A 13,595-nucleotide genomic window follows, 5' to 3' on the forward strand; every position below is an offset into this window, starting at 1 on the left:
ACATGAATTATCACGTTTTCATGTTTCTGAAAGTGTAGGCTGAGCGACGATCAAAAGATAGTTATTGAAAAACGTTACGGACGACTTGTTAGATATGGCTATAAATTTGAAAGGTGCATACATTTAGACGTTAAATATATGTACTGCATTTTATCTATCTAGCTCTCTTCGGTTTGTAGTTATCCTGTTTATATATTTCGACAGCCGGACTTCTTCTGAAATGATATTTCGTCAAAATTCAATAGTAATCTACAAACTGGGTGTAAATACCATATAAAAAATTTCATCCGTCTAGCTTAAAGTATTTTTGACTTATCTTTGTCACAGATAGTCAGATAGACGGACGGTTAAACATTTATCTGACTAAAAGTGGAGATTCATCAAAAACTCGAGTTCAGATTTCTTGACGATTACGATACTTTCTTTATACTTCGTATACGAGAAAGTAAAAAAAAAAAAAAAAAAAAAAAAAGAGTGAGTGAGAGAGAGAGAGAGAGAAATGAAAAATTCAATCTTTTGTCTTAAATATCGTGTTTTTATAACGTTTTAAATTTAATTAACTATCTCAGCTTAGTTTGATTGTATTACTCATTGTATTTTGGTCGAAATGCATTCTTGTTTCTTGTAGTTTATATAAAGAAAGGCATCATAAGCATTTTAATATTAATTCATCTCTAATTATCATATTAATATATATTACCTTATGCTAAAGGTGGGTTTACACTCGGCCAGTTATAAGACGGCCAGTAAGACAACGCATGCATAAAAAGGAGCTGATTTATGTTTCCCATAATTTCATAAGATAGATTCAGGCATTCCATGCTTGACTATGAATTACTGTTTTGGTGTCCTGAATTTTTCTTTTTCATTGCGTATCATATTAAAATGATGGATATTTACACAAAGAAACATGGTAAAATAAAAAGAAGGTTAACATTCCTAAATTTAGAAAACTATAGAAAAAAATTTATATATATATATATATATATATATATATATATATATATATATATACAATCTCGCATCAGAAAGAACAAAGAGCAAAAACATAGATGATCGTTATGGTGATATCAATTTGATTTCATACAATTTTTCTTCAATTTTAATAAGTCATTAAAAATATTTTTTTATTTGCAACAATATTTTTTATTGTTTTGACATTGAATTTATATAGACAAATTGCGATGAATGAAGTTCAATGCTCACTATTACTGCTAAAAATTAAAAATGAATTTTAAGAATAAAAAAAAAATAAAATAAACATTGACGCATCAAGCTTATAAGCACTATCATGCAATGTTGGATTTAAGAAACATTTAAGCTGCGTTTATAAGAAGTCAACTATTGTGCGCATTAATTGTCTCTTTCTTGTTGTTACCCGATTGTCTAATGGCCTAATGATAAGGTCTTCGGAACCGAAGGGTTTCAGGTTGCAGACCCAATACCACCGAAGAACTGTCTTGAAGTCTACCTGGTGCACGCTAAATCCGTCGGGGCCTAATGTCCTCCTGCTGGCTTGGTGTGGAAGTTAAGACACGGGAGTGCCAGCTTAGGTGCCCTTCTCGTCATCTGATCGCGTTCCAAAATTATGAGATTCTTCCCAAAATAGCTCCAGTGTTGCTTTAGAAAACGGGACGTTAATATAACTAAACCAAATTACCCAATCGTCTATCTTTACATAGTCGTAGTTGGTCTACTATTTGCCATTGCCCTGACGACGTTATCTCAACCATTCGTTCTGTACTGAAGGACAGTGGCAGAAAGTCAGTAGGCAAGAATATTATTACAACAGCAGAAAGACGATTATTAAGCAAAATTTTTATTTTACACCTTTTAGATACTTGCTCACTCGGACAATTTTTGTGGCGAATGGTGAAGAAAGTGGGGTTAGTAAGTGGGTAAATGATCGTTTATGTAACTTAACTGATATTAATATAATTTTTTTTCGATGGAGCTAGAGAACCAGAACCAGAATTTTAATAAACCTGAAACTAGCTATTCATTAGTTGGATGGCAACAATCCATTTTCGTTCTACTTCACTGTTGCAATTATTAACTGAACCGTTGTTTCTTCCTCGTGGCGTATGCCGTCTAATTCGGGTGAAATTCTTAAAATTTAATTTGTGAATTGAAAGATCAAGACGCCTAATATTAAAGGTATGATTAAGATTTTTGAATGAATCTATTATTTTATACTATTTTTTCACTTTATTATTTTATATTGTCTGTGAAACAGGACTATGCGTCTTTTTCATGTTCTGAAGTAGGGTTAATGAAAATCATTCACAAAATCGTGAAATTTTTAAAATAACAGGCCGATTAAATTCAATTAATTGTTAATGTAATCTAAATTGCAAAAATTTTAATCCAATAAATGTATTATCCTCTGGATTGATTGTATTTTGGTACACATTGGTAGTATTTATTATCGGATTACATGTGTACTCCTTATACATTAACTCAATAATATATTTAAATTAATTTTTTTTTCCTTTCCATCGTCTCTATTATTTTATTAAGTTTAGGATTAATTTTCTGTGGTTGAGGAAATGAGCTACATATATAAAATCATCTAAGAGTATTCCTGGCATGAAACGTGCATAACATTTAGAATCTGTATAGTAAATTTTTCTCCTTTCGATATATTACAGATATTTTTATTATTGGCTTTTCGAAGTTTATTCCGGTCTTTAAAGAGCAGCTTAAATAGAAAATTCTTCAAAAGATTTTTTTTTTCTTTAGAAGTTTTTAATTTCTATCTGAAAATGGCAAGTCTCAGTAGCGTTATATTTACTAAATATATATACATATATATATACAGAGTTATTAATTGAAATTAATTTCACATCAATTAGTACACTTACCTGGATGAAAATATTTCCATTTAGGTATATGTGTCAGTATGCATGATGCATGAGTAGATTGAAGTATGGAAAGGTTTTCTAAATTTTTCTTTTAGGAAGAATATTATTTGATTTTTCATTCAGCCTTTAGATTCTTCTATCAAAGGGTAAAATATTTATGTGCTGGAAATTTGTTTAAATTTTTATAGTTAAAAACCTTGTAACTTGACATTTCAAAAAATGGCTATGATGACCACCTTGTTGAAGAAGGAAATAGTTCACATATTTGCACATTATAGGGTTTCTATTAGATTTTTTTAACAATTAGTCGTATATTCATTTTTTTAATGCTAATACACCAGTTGAATTCTGCTTTTTTCTTTTGCTTTTCTTTCGAAACAAAAGCGGAAAGTTGCCTGTAGGGACACCCCCTACCCACCCACGTTGCATCAAAGTACATTTTATTTTTCACTAGCCGCCTTTGGCGACCAGCCGGTTCGCCAATCTTAATGCACATTAAAATTTTAATTAAATATTTTATGGAACTCTCATTTTAATTGCTTCTTCATTAAAATATTTCAAATTTTAATAGTCATAATTCACTCATAATACTATAAAGGATTTCAGCCATAACATAATATATATCTTTCTAATTTTCTGTTACCTCCAGTAGAATTTATGGTTTAAATTAAAGTGGAACTGATTAAACTGCAATAAATATATTTTTTTTTTTACTGAAACGAAGCATTTTTTTTTAAATATGAGTACTGAAAACAGAGTCGCTGAGTATTTAAACCTTATGGGCACTAAAGAATATTTTTCTTAATTTATATAATATCTCAAGAAGTTTTTAACAAAATTTTCTCAGATTCATCATGGACAGATCGATTAATTAATGTTTAGTTTTAAATGCATAATAAAAATAAACAGAATAGTTTGAAATAATCGTTTGAAAACATATTAAGCCTTCAAAACCAAGTTCGTATCTTTGTCAACAATCAGAACACAATATGCATGCATGAATTTTCAACACCAATTATGGTAATGCAAATGCGTGAATTTTCTACGCCAGTTGAGGTAAGGCTATGTAGATTAGAAATTTTAAATTTCCTTTAATCTGTTTTATTTTAATTCAAATGTACTTCAGAATGAATATGAAAAATCGATTAATTAACAATGTTTAACTTTAAATGCATCAAACCTTTAAAAAATAAACAGAATCGTTTGAAATAATCAGCCGAAAAATCAAGCCTAGCCTCATTACTGTTGGGAAAAAAAAACTGAAGCCTTACTCATTTGGCAATGGGGAAAATGAAAAGATTTTTTTGGTGGGAAAGTTAGTTTTTAATTAATAATTAAAATTAGTTTTTAATTAATAATTAAAATTCTAATAAAAAATTCCAAAAAAAGGGACCCCAAGTGCATATTCCCGACTTCCAAAGTGTGCGTGTGCCAAATTTGGTAGCTGTAGGTCGAGCGGTCTGGCTTGTAGAGTGTCAACATACACACACACACACATTGAGCTTTATATAAGTATAGATTAGTAATAAAATAAGTTTGAAAATATTGAAATAGACAGAATATTTAAAATTGCATATAGCAAAGTTTTGTGCAAATAAAAAGTTTCTACATGTGCTGTGCTATCATTATTTTGTTTTGCAATAAAGGATGATTGAAGTTTTTCAATAATTACAATATAATTAATAATTATTAAAATATTAACATTGAATAGTGATAAAAATAAGTGGATAAAATTGGAGAATTGAGTGCCAAGTTACTTGCTGAGTGGTAAAAAAATTCTTGCTAATCCTATTAAATTGAATTAATATAAAATATTTTAAAAAGTACTCATTAAGCAACTAGTCCTTAAAAATTTTAGTTGATGTCATTCACTACCAAGGTCGTAATTCTTCTGTATGGGTAATGTGTGCATAACATGTCTTAAATTATAATTGATATCAACCTATAACAGAAATAAAATGATATCTGTATTTTAAATATTTTAATATTAAAATGTATTACTTTTATATATTTTTTACAGTTTATAATTTTATATTAGGGGAGCCAGGGATTAATTGTAATGTGCTTGTTCACAGTGGATTTTTTAAATGGTGAATCAGAATTTTTGCTAATTATGATTCTTACTGTAAGCCCTTTTATGTTGGCACTATCAGTTCTTCTCAGAATTGGATAGGGAGAATTTGTGAACATGTTTCCTTTTAGCTAGTTAATGTAGAAAAATTTTCTTAAATTTTTATTTTAGATAAGCAGGCCTTTTTAAAAATTTGATTGTCTATGTGTTAAGTTTTATATAATTGGCTTTATTTTCTTTTTAGTCGCAATATTTTTTTTATAAATGAACATAAATGTATGGAATTATATGATATCACAGATTTAAGTCTTGGGTAATATGTTGCGAGTTAATTTTAGCTAGTTGTTGTAATATGTTAAAACTAGATTTTAGATTTACCTTCATTTAAGTTTGGTTAAATAAACTAATAATAATTTTTCTACATTAAATATTGCCATGCAGCCTTGGATTGAAAGATGCTTTCTCAATGAATACAAATAATAATAAATAAACCCTACTTATCCACATAATATAAAGAAGCAAAAGAAAATGATGCAATTAAAAAGAAACGATAACAAGAACGGGATAAAAGATAAAGAATAAAAATTTGAAAGAGAATATGGGGGGGGTAGAATTAAGGTACCAATTCTGAAAAATCTAAAATGTTCTAGTACTAGCTTGTGCAGATGCATATAGCAGTTTTGATTATATATTATAATATATTTTTATAGCTTCTCATTTTGAAACTATGTTAGTGTTATTTTGTGCAGATCGTGTAAATCTGAAAAACTGTCGTATAATCAAAATAGCATCCTAACTATTCCTTTTCCGTGCCATTCACTAGAGGGGAGGCGTTTAGCCTCACCAGTTTTAATTTGCTCTAAATCTGCCAACACTGTGATTCTCGACTCGAGATACTCTAGTCCCGAAGCCAATACTTTACAATACAAGCCATCCAACTTACTATTTTGCTGAAGAATAGTTCAATTCTTAATTTGCAAAATTGAGATATAAAATTTTTGTTATAGAAAGCAATTCATTTTATTTCTGTAAATAGCAATTCTGATGCAGATACTATATTCTTTTCTCTTTATTTAATTAGAAATTATATATTATGCAATGTGATAATAATTGTCAAATGTCCCATCACTTTAATAAAAAATGAATTTGTAAAAGGATTTAAGTATTTTTCTTTTTGTTGTGACTTGCCCATTTTTAAGGCAAAGATACTTTTTCATTTTACCAGCGCAAAACTTGCCAATCAGAATTTATTGAAGCAGCAATTTGTTTTGAAAATGTAGCAGTCAGAGGTTACAGCAGATATTCCTTTTATAGTGTTGATTATATCATTTTTGGCAAGTTTATTGTCTTTGCCGATGAAATAGAAAAGTACAGTGGCAAATTGTAATTTCTGATAAATTTTGAAGAAATATTTCTGCTGTTAAAATGAATAAAATTGTTGAATGTTTTTTATGCTTATTATGAATGAATAGTTAAGGTACGAAAAAGTAATTATAACCTAAAATTCACAAATATGTTTAAAAAAATTTCTAATTTTATGCAAATAGCTTTAATTTATACTGTTTTAGTCTAAAATATAGCAAATGCTAGATTTAACATACAATGCTGTCTTAATTTATTTGATGCAAAGAAACAACCATTTGGGGAGTTGAGTGTTTTTATAGTTTTTGCAGTTTTCATTAAAAAATTTGAATGCAAAAGCTCATGACTAAAACTGTTCTTAATAGCACAGTTAGGATAAAAAAATTGTACTGTCAATTTTTTTTTTTTTTTTTTTTTTTTCCCCTCACTACTAATAAAATTTTTATCAAGCAAGTATTGCAACAAGTTTCTTTTTATGTGGCACTGTCAAAGTATTCATAATTTCATCTGAAATTCATTAAACCAATGTGATTTTTAAAGTCAGAATGTTATATAAGTATATTTTATACAGTATACTAAATTATGAAATCAAATTGAATTTTTATATGCTTTTTATAAAAGTATTTTGGCCATATACCATTGACTAGACAAATAACTTAAAAAAATTGCTTATTGAACACCATTCAAGATTAATATCTTTAATAAATCTAATTTTTGGATTGTACTTTTTACATTGTAAATTAGAAGTAGTGAATTCTTAGTAATATTGATTGGAATATAACTGTCTAAAAGATGAAAATTGGACAAAATATCCCCTCTCCCTTTTCTATTGTGGTCTAATACTTGAATCTAAACTTGATTACTTTAAGTTATAATTAGTTTTGAATAAAGTTAACAGCAAATGTAAAGAATTTGTGAAAGAATGAAAATTTATAACTTTAGACTGCATTGTCCATAAAAAAGTATAAAGCAATAAAATTAGTTAAAAATATGCAATTGAACTGAGTCTTGAAAAAAAAATTTTATTGCCAGAAAATACAGTAGGTCGAATATAATTGTTACAGCTTGCAATAGATGGGATTTGATGCAATGGATATTCTAGAATATATCAATATAATTTAAGGAATTATAGCATTGATAAAAATTAAAATGGGATATTTATGCTTAGAATTTTTTATGTATTTTTTAATAGAATCGAAGGCAAAGATACCACTGAAAATTTAAACATACTTGTAATTATAAATTAATTGTTTTTTTTTTAACTGCTTATTTGTGATGCAGATTCATATAGCTGATATTTTAGGAAATGTAATATAAAAATTATGATTGTTCTATTAGAGATGAAAATTTCACAAGATTTACTTCGACTTTATAAAAATATCAATATTTTTACCATTGGATGGATTCTTTTTATTTTGTACTTGTTTATTTTTATTAATATTTATTTCTGATATATTTATATGTAATTATATATTTCATAGGTCCAAGATGTTGATGCCAAAAGCTCATCGTATTGCTATTTATGAATATCTATTCAAGGAGGGTGTGATGGTTGCCAAGAAAGATTTCAATGCACCTAAACATCCAGAACTCGAAAATGTACCAAATCTACATGTCATCAAAGCACTCCAGTCCTTAAAGTCTAAAGGATTAGTTAAAGAACAATTTGCATGGCGCCATTATTATTGGTATTTGACCAATGAAGGAATCCAATATTTAAGAAATGTATTGAATTTACCTCCAGAAATTGTACCATCAACCTTGAAACGACAGGTTCGATCAGAAACAACAAGACAGAGGCCCAGAGGTAAATATATCCTCTCTTTATATTGTATCTGAAAATCTGCAAATAATGTAAAAATGTATAAACTGTTATTACTGAAAAATCCTGACTATGAATTTTGCCACGATTTCTGTTGGAGTTGTTGCATAAATTTGTATATATCTTTGCAATGTAATGTAGAAGAGTAGTAGTTGGAAATCTTTTTAAAAGGAAGTAGAGTAAAGTATTTAATAAAATTTTATGAGAGGGTAAAAAGTTATAGTTTTTGCTGATATGATAGATATGAATACTCAACAATAAAATTGAAACGTTTAAGAGAATCGCTTCATACTTATCATGAACTAACATCCAACTTATGTATTATTTATTTTAATAAATTAAAACACCTTTGACCAAGACTGAAAACTACTCATTTTGGTGTTTTTTAATGGTACAAAAATCTTAACGAAGTGTACAGTGCATGAAAGATTTAAGTGCATTTCCAGGTTTAAGTTTAAAATAATATTGTCAATGTTTTTACACATGCATGATAAACTTTTTGATTATCTGCTTGTGTCTTGCCCAGCTCAACTAATTCAGAAAATATGGCTGTTCAGTTGAAAATGTGCTAGTTGATGAAAAATATTTATGGTGATTTTTCCTTAAGCATTATCAAATGTTTTCTGTACGTGCATTATTTCACTCTGAAGAGAAATGAAATTAAAAAAACTAAGTACAGATTTTTTCATCTGTCTTTCTTAAATCATGCCAAATTGTTGGAAACTCTCCAAATAACTGAAAGAATACAAATAGATGACCTCTTTTGTTATTATTTATCGTTTTTGAAAATCACAGTTTGTGTATTGTACCGTGTTCTTTAGTTTAGCTTGAAAAGTTTTGTTTGAATATGAAAGCTTAAAGGGAGATCCGATTCATCTAAAATGCGTGATATTTGATCATGTGTCTTTTTGTCACAAAAAATTACTGTTTTATATTGTGAATGATGGAAGAGTAAATTTCAAAAAAGAAATATGCATAACACTGAAGATTTAAATAAAACAAGTCAGACTAAAATTTGCTCTATAAATATTAGTGAAGGAAAAAAGGAATATATTTTGAAAAATTGTTGTTTCAGCCATTGAAAATGCTGCAAATATCTTAATGCTCATATAACAGGAAATATACCACTAATAATACGATCCTAAAACAAAGTGCAAAATGAAAATAAGGAAATATGCCACATGATCAAATCAAAACATTCAGACAGAAATTGTGTTATTCTTTAGAATTTGTTCTGTTTGGACTTTATTGATGATTTTAAATTGTATATTAAATCATACAGAATTTATCGCGTTGATCTAGTATATTGAGATGAAAATAATTGTTTCTTTGTAACTGTATATTACATGCAGAAACATCCAAAACTTTTAGCATTCGTATGAGAAAAGAAATTAAAGATTTTAATTTGGATTATATTGAATGTATAAACATTGATTATATTGAACGTTAATCTGGCTGTATGTTTTTGAGGCAGTTAAAAGAAAAAGGAGTGGAAGTTAATTTGAACATGCATTCACATAATTATTTTATTACTATAACAAGCATATTGAAACCAGAATATATTCTGAATTTAAAGAACAAATGTTTTTTCAGGTTTATTTTAGAACAGTGAATTTGAATTGTTTCTAAATTATACTGTTTCAGTTGAATTGGCAATGGTTAATATTTATCATTAATTATATATTTCATATGTGAACAAAGTTATAGCTTAAGCATATGCTTCTATTGTATTGCTTAAAGATAAGGTAATTCCATATTTGTCGTATTCTCTAACTTCAGTTATTTTTTCAGCTCCTGATGCTGCTCCTAAAACAACTAGTGATCGAGAAGGTTACAGATGGGCACCAGGTATGTTTACTGTTTCAAATGTGTGTGTGTGTGTATGCATATATATATTCCCAAATATCACTGTACTTCATCTAAAAGTGAATTTAAAATAAGGAAAGCTAAAATACTAATTCCCATCCCAATTAATGATCTGATTTTGATACCTTTTTATTTTATATGAAAGGTCTTAACCTTTTTCATCATAAATATGTCTTTAGTGTTTACTTGTTTTCCTTCACCCTTCATTTTTAAGGACCATAAAAAAACTAGTTTTTTTTTCTTTGAGGTAAAAAAAATCTATAATCAAGTTTCCTAACCTAAACCAATTTATCATTTTTGAAAGTTTTTAATTCACATGAAGCTAATGATACACCATTAATAATTCCTGGGCCTTTTGCATCTTAATGTTTTGAAAGATTACAAAATAAAATTTTTACAGAACTGTTGGATTTAAAAACTGATCCAATTTTGAAATCTGTGTTGGGAAAATTTGGAGAATTGTTCTCACATCCTCAACCACTTGTCCTGTTAGTTCACTTTTCATTTTGTATGAATGCTCATGACATCTTTTTAACTTGATAATGATTGTCTAGTCCTACCAATCATTGGAGTCATTGGATGTTCTTATGTGCGAACAGAAACATTTTCCTCTTTTCAGTCCTATAAGAACAAACCTATCGGGGAAAAATGATTATTAATTTAATCCTTATCATTTTTAAGATTCAAGTTTAGACACCTTAGGTAACTGGAACTTTTAAAATCTCTCAATCATGAGAGAAATTCCCCATCCCTCTCAGCAACTACTACGACTACTGATAGCTTATGTTTTTAAGGGATCATTATACAAAAGAGTACCTGATATTACTCTGAAAATTTCCCCTACAAACCCATCTGACCAAGTGTCTAAGGAATAAGTTAGTATTTGCCTTGGGTATTCAATCAATCACAATGAAAAAAGGAAGAAATTTCACATGGATATCTTGAGTACACACCATTGATGGAGTGTTTAGAGAACCTTTCAGTACTGCTAGTTTAGTGTTAATAATAAGCATAAATAGATTTGAGAGAATACTTGTATAACAGAGCTCATGAATAGTTAATATTAATTGAAACTAAGCAATTTAAAATACTTCTCTTTATTGTAGGCATTTCGAATGCTGTATAAATATTTATTCAGATATAATTCTAAAAATGCTTTCATGTTCCAGGTGGTCCTGATAAGCGAGGAGAAGTTGGTTTGGGATCAGAAGCTAAGCTTGAATTTGTAAGTTTTTAAAAATTTGTTTTTGTTACTGGGAGCTTGAAAAATAATTTTGGTTTGAATGTTTTTTTTTTTTTTTTAACATGAATGAATGCATTTTGCAATGAACTTTTTCTTACATATCTTTAGTTTTTTTTTTTTTTTTTTTTTTTGAAAAGTTGGCGTATGTTTATGTATTTTTGCAGATTGGACATCTATAACATGTTTAATTTAGATAAACATTTTGGTGATTGTAGCTAATTGGGATTATGATTTAGGTTTAGTTACAAATCTAAGACATGAAAATCTGTTGCATGGTTGGTTCAAATGATCAATAGATTCTAAATTTAAATTTTTTAACAGATTTAATCATTGTCGTTTACTAAATTTTTTAAACTATTGTTTGTAATATAAATTAAAATTTTGAGTATGAGGCATTTTTAATATTTTGGTCTTAAATAATAATTTCCTGCCATGTGTCTTTATGACTGATAAAATTTTTGTTATTAAAGCAGTGTAAAGTTTTTTAATTTGTTTTGCTCAAAGCACACTAAATTTTTATATTAACTGTTTTTGTATGTTTCAGAAACATGATCTAAATATTTGATTTTTTTTATTTCTTTACAGAAAGGAGGATTTGGTCGTGGACAGAAGCCACCTCAGTAAATCATTGTAATGTAAAAAAAATAATTAAAAAAATTCTTCTACATGTTTTGTTAATTTCTTGAAAAGTTGTCTCAAAACTCCTGAATTCAATCATATTTTTTCAACCAGTCAAGAACATCTTGTGTATGGCCAATGTGTAAATGCTACTTCCTCTTGCAGCAGCTTATCTCAGTGTTGAAAATTAAACACTAACTTTGATTTGAGTACTATTTTTAAATTTATTAATATATAATATTCATGTAATTAATAAAATTTGTAATTGAAATAAATTGGAAGAGTGTAAAAAAACTTATCTATAAATGTTAATATCCCAACTTTTAACTATGCATAGTAATATAATATGCACATCTTTTTTTCATCAACCTTTTCCTGTACACTTGAGGAGTGCAAAAGTGAGTACTAAGGGTTTTAATATTGACTTTATGTGTGTTGTAGTGTCATTTCTGAACTCCATTTTTTTTAAGACAGGGAATATAAACTTTTTTCAGTCTTTTAACATTTTGAATAGAAAAGTTTGAAATAGTTATGAAATCTAAATTTTTATGTGGTCTACAGTGGCCTCTTTGTTTAATTTAGTAAATTATTTTTACACACATTTATTTAGACCAATCAACAATCACTTTGCTCAAGTGTCATCTGTTTATCGACAAATCTTCCTTCCAGTGAAATGATTGAAAATAGTGTTCAAATTTTTATAATTGACTGAGGTTTAGTTTTAAAAATTTGCTTTATTTTTTAATGTTAATATGCCAGAAATATTTTTTATTAAATTTGACGTAACGATTGTGGAGGAAAAAACGTAATTGATCTAATCAGATAACATACATATTTCTTTACTTTAAAGCCTTTTTCCATTGAAAGTCTAATGATATAGAAGTTGATTATTTGAATAAACATTTGTATTTAATAATAATGGTAAAATCGTATTCAAATATGCCAAATACTATTTTAAAATACTTATGTTGCAGCATAATTTAACATAAAAAGGATTTCACATTGTTTCATTTACATATTAGAGATCTAAAGTTTTGATGAAATTGGCAAACAAAGCAATCTTCTAATATATGAAAGTATTTTTTCATAAAATTGAGATAATTTCTCAAATTCAGAAACTTTTAATATTGAGTTCATTTATATTAAAAAAAGCTGTATGAATTAAGAAAATTGTTCTATCAGTATTAAGGATTTCGAAATGATATAGATTTCTTTCAAGTTTTAATATAATGAAAAAAAAATCCGATGTACTTTAATTAAAAGAAAGACTTGATTTTCATTTATTATCTATTTTTAATTTGTCGGGTGAAATTTTGAAGTTCATCTACTTGGATATATATAGAAATCAAAGTGAAAAAACTTGTTTTTCTGTTTAATATTTATCTTTGATATTGCAAATATAAAAACTTGACAAATGTTATACGAGGACATTTATAAAATGATCTCTAAGAAAAGCTTATCTCTGGTGATAGCAGTTTACAAAATGCCATTGACTGTTGAACAATCTAATGCATTGATGATAGTTAATTATTAGTTCTCTTGAGAATATACTGTTAATGTTCATGGCTTAATTATGAATTTATCTAAATGACATCTAACAAAGTCATGACATTAAAAACTTAAAGTGTATGGGAAATTTTATGTTTAATTTAGTTGCTGTCATTTATGATAATGTAGTTTTTATTTTTGATTCCTTATGTCAACTGCAAGACTTTTCTTTCTTAGCTTTTAATAATGGAAGAAAATCAC

The 13,595-nt window shown here is 27.6% G+C and overlaps 1 protein-coding gene across 1 annotated transcript; it reads left to right on the top strand.

Annotated features, from left to right (window-relative positions):
• Positions 1 to 2,018: 2,018 nt before the first annotated feature.
• Positions 2,019 to 11,895, top strand: LOC129966908 (40S ribosomal protein S10b-like). The gene is made up of 5 exons (XM_056081520.1): positions 2,019 to 2,157; positions 7,779 to 8,104; positions 9,911 to 9,967; positions 11,155 to 11,210; positions 11,814 to 11,895. The coding sequence occupies exons 2-5, from the start codon at positions 7,786 to 7,788 to the stop codon at positions 11,850 to 11,852; spliced, it is 471 nt and encodes a 156-aa protein (XP_055937495.1). The 5' UTR covers positions 2,019 to 2,157; positions 7,779 to 7,785; the 3' UTR covers positions 11,853 to 11,895.
• The last annotated feature ends 1,700 nt before the right edge of the window (positions 11,896 to 13,595 follow it).

The sequence above is a fragment of the Argiope bruennichi genome, chromosome 4 (genome assembly GCF_947563725.1).
Source record: "Argiope bruennichi chromosome 4, qqArgBrue1.1, whole genome shotgun sequence".
Taxonomy (NCBI): Eukaryota; Metazoa; Arthropoda; class Arachnida; order Araneae; family Araneidae; genus Argiope; species Argiope bruennichi.

What these genes read in the sequence shown, in the direction of transcription:
- LOC129966908 (XM_056081520.1), top strand. Translation starts at nt 7,786, where the DNA reads ATGTTGATGCCAAAAGCTCATCGTATTGCTATTTATGAATATCTATTC. An exon ending in AACAAGACAGAGGCCCAGAG is followed by an intron (nt 8,105 to 9,910) that starts GTAAATATATCC and finishes TTATTTTTTCAG; the next exon opens with CTCCTGATGCTGCTCCTAAA. An exon ending in AGGTTACAGATGGGCACCAG is followed by an intron (nt 9,968 to 11,154) that starts GTATGTTTACTG and finishes TTCATGTTCCAG; the next exon opens with GTGGTCCTGATAAGCGAGGA.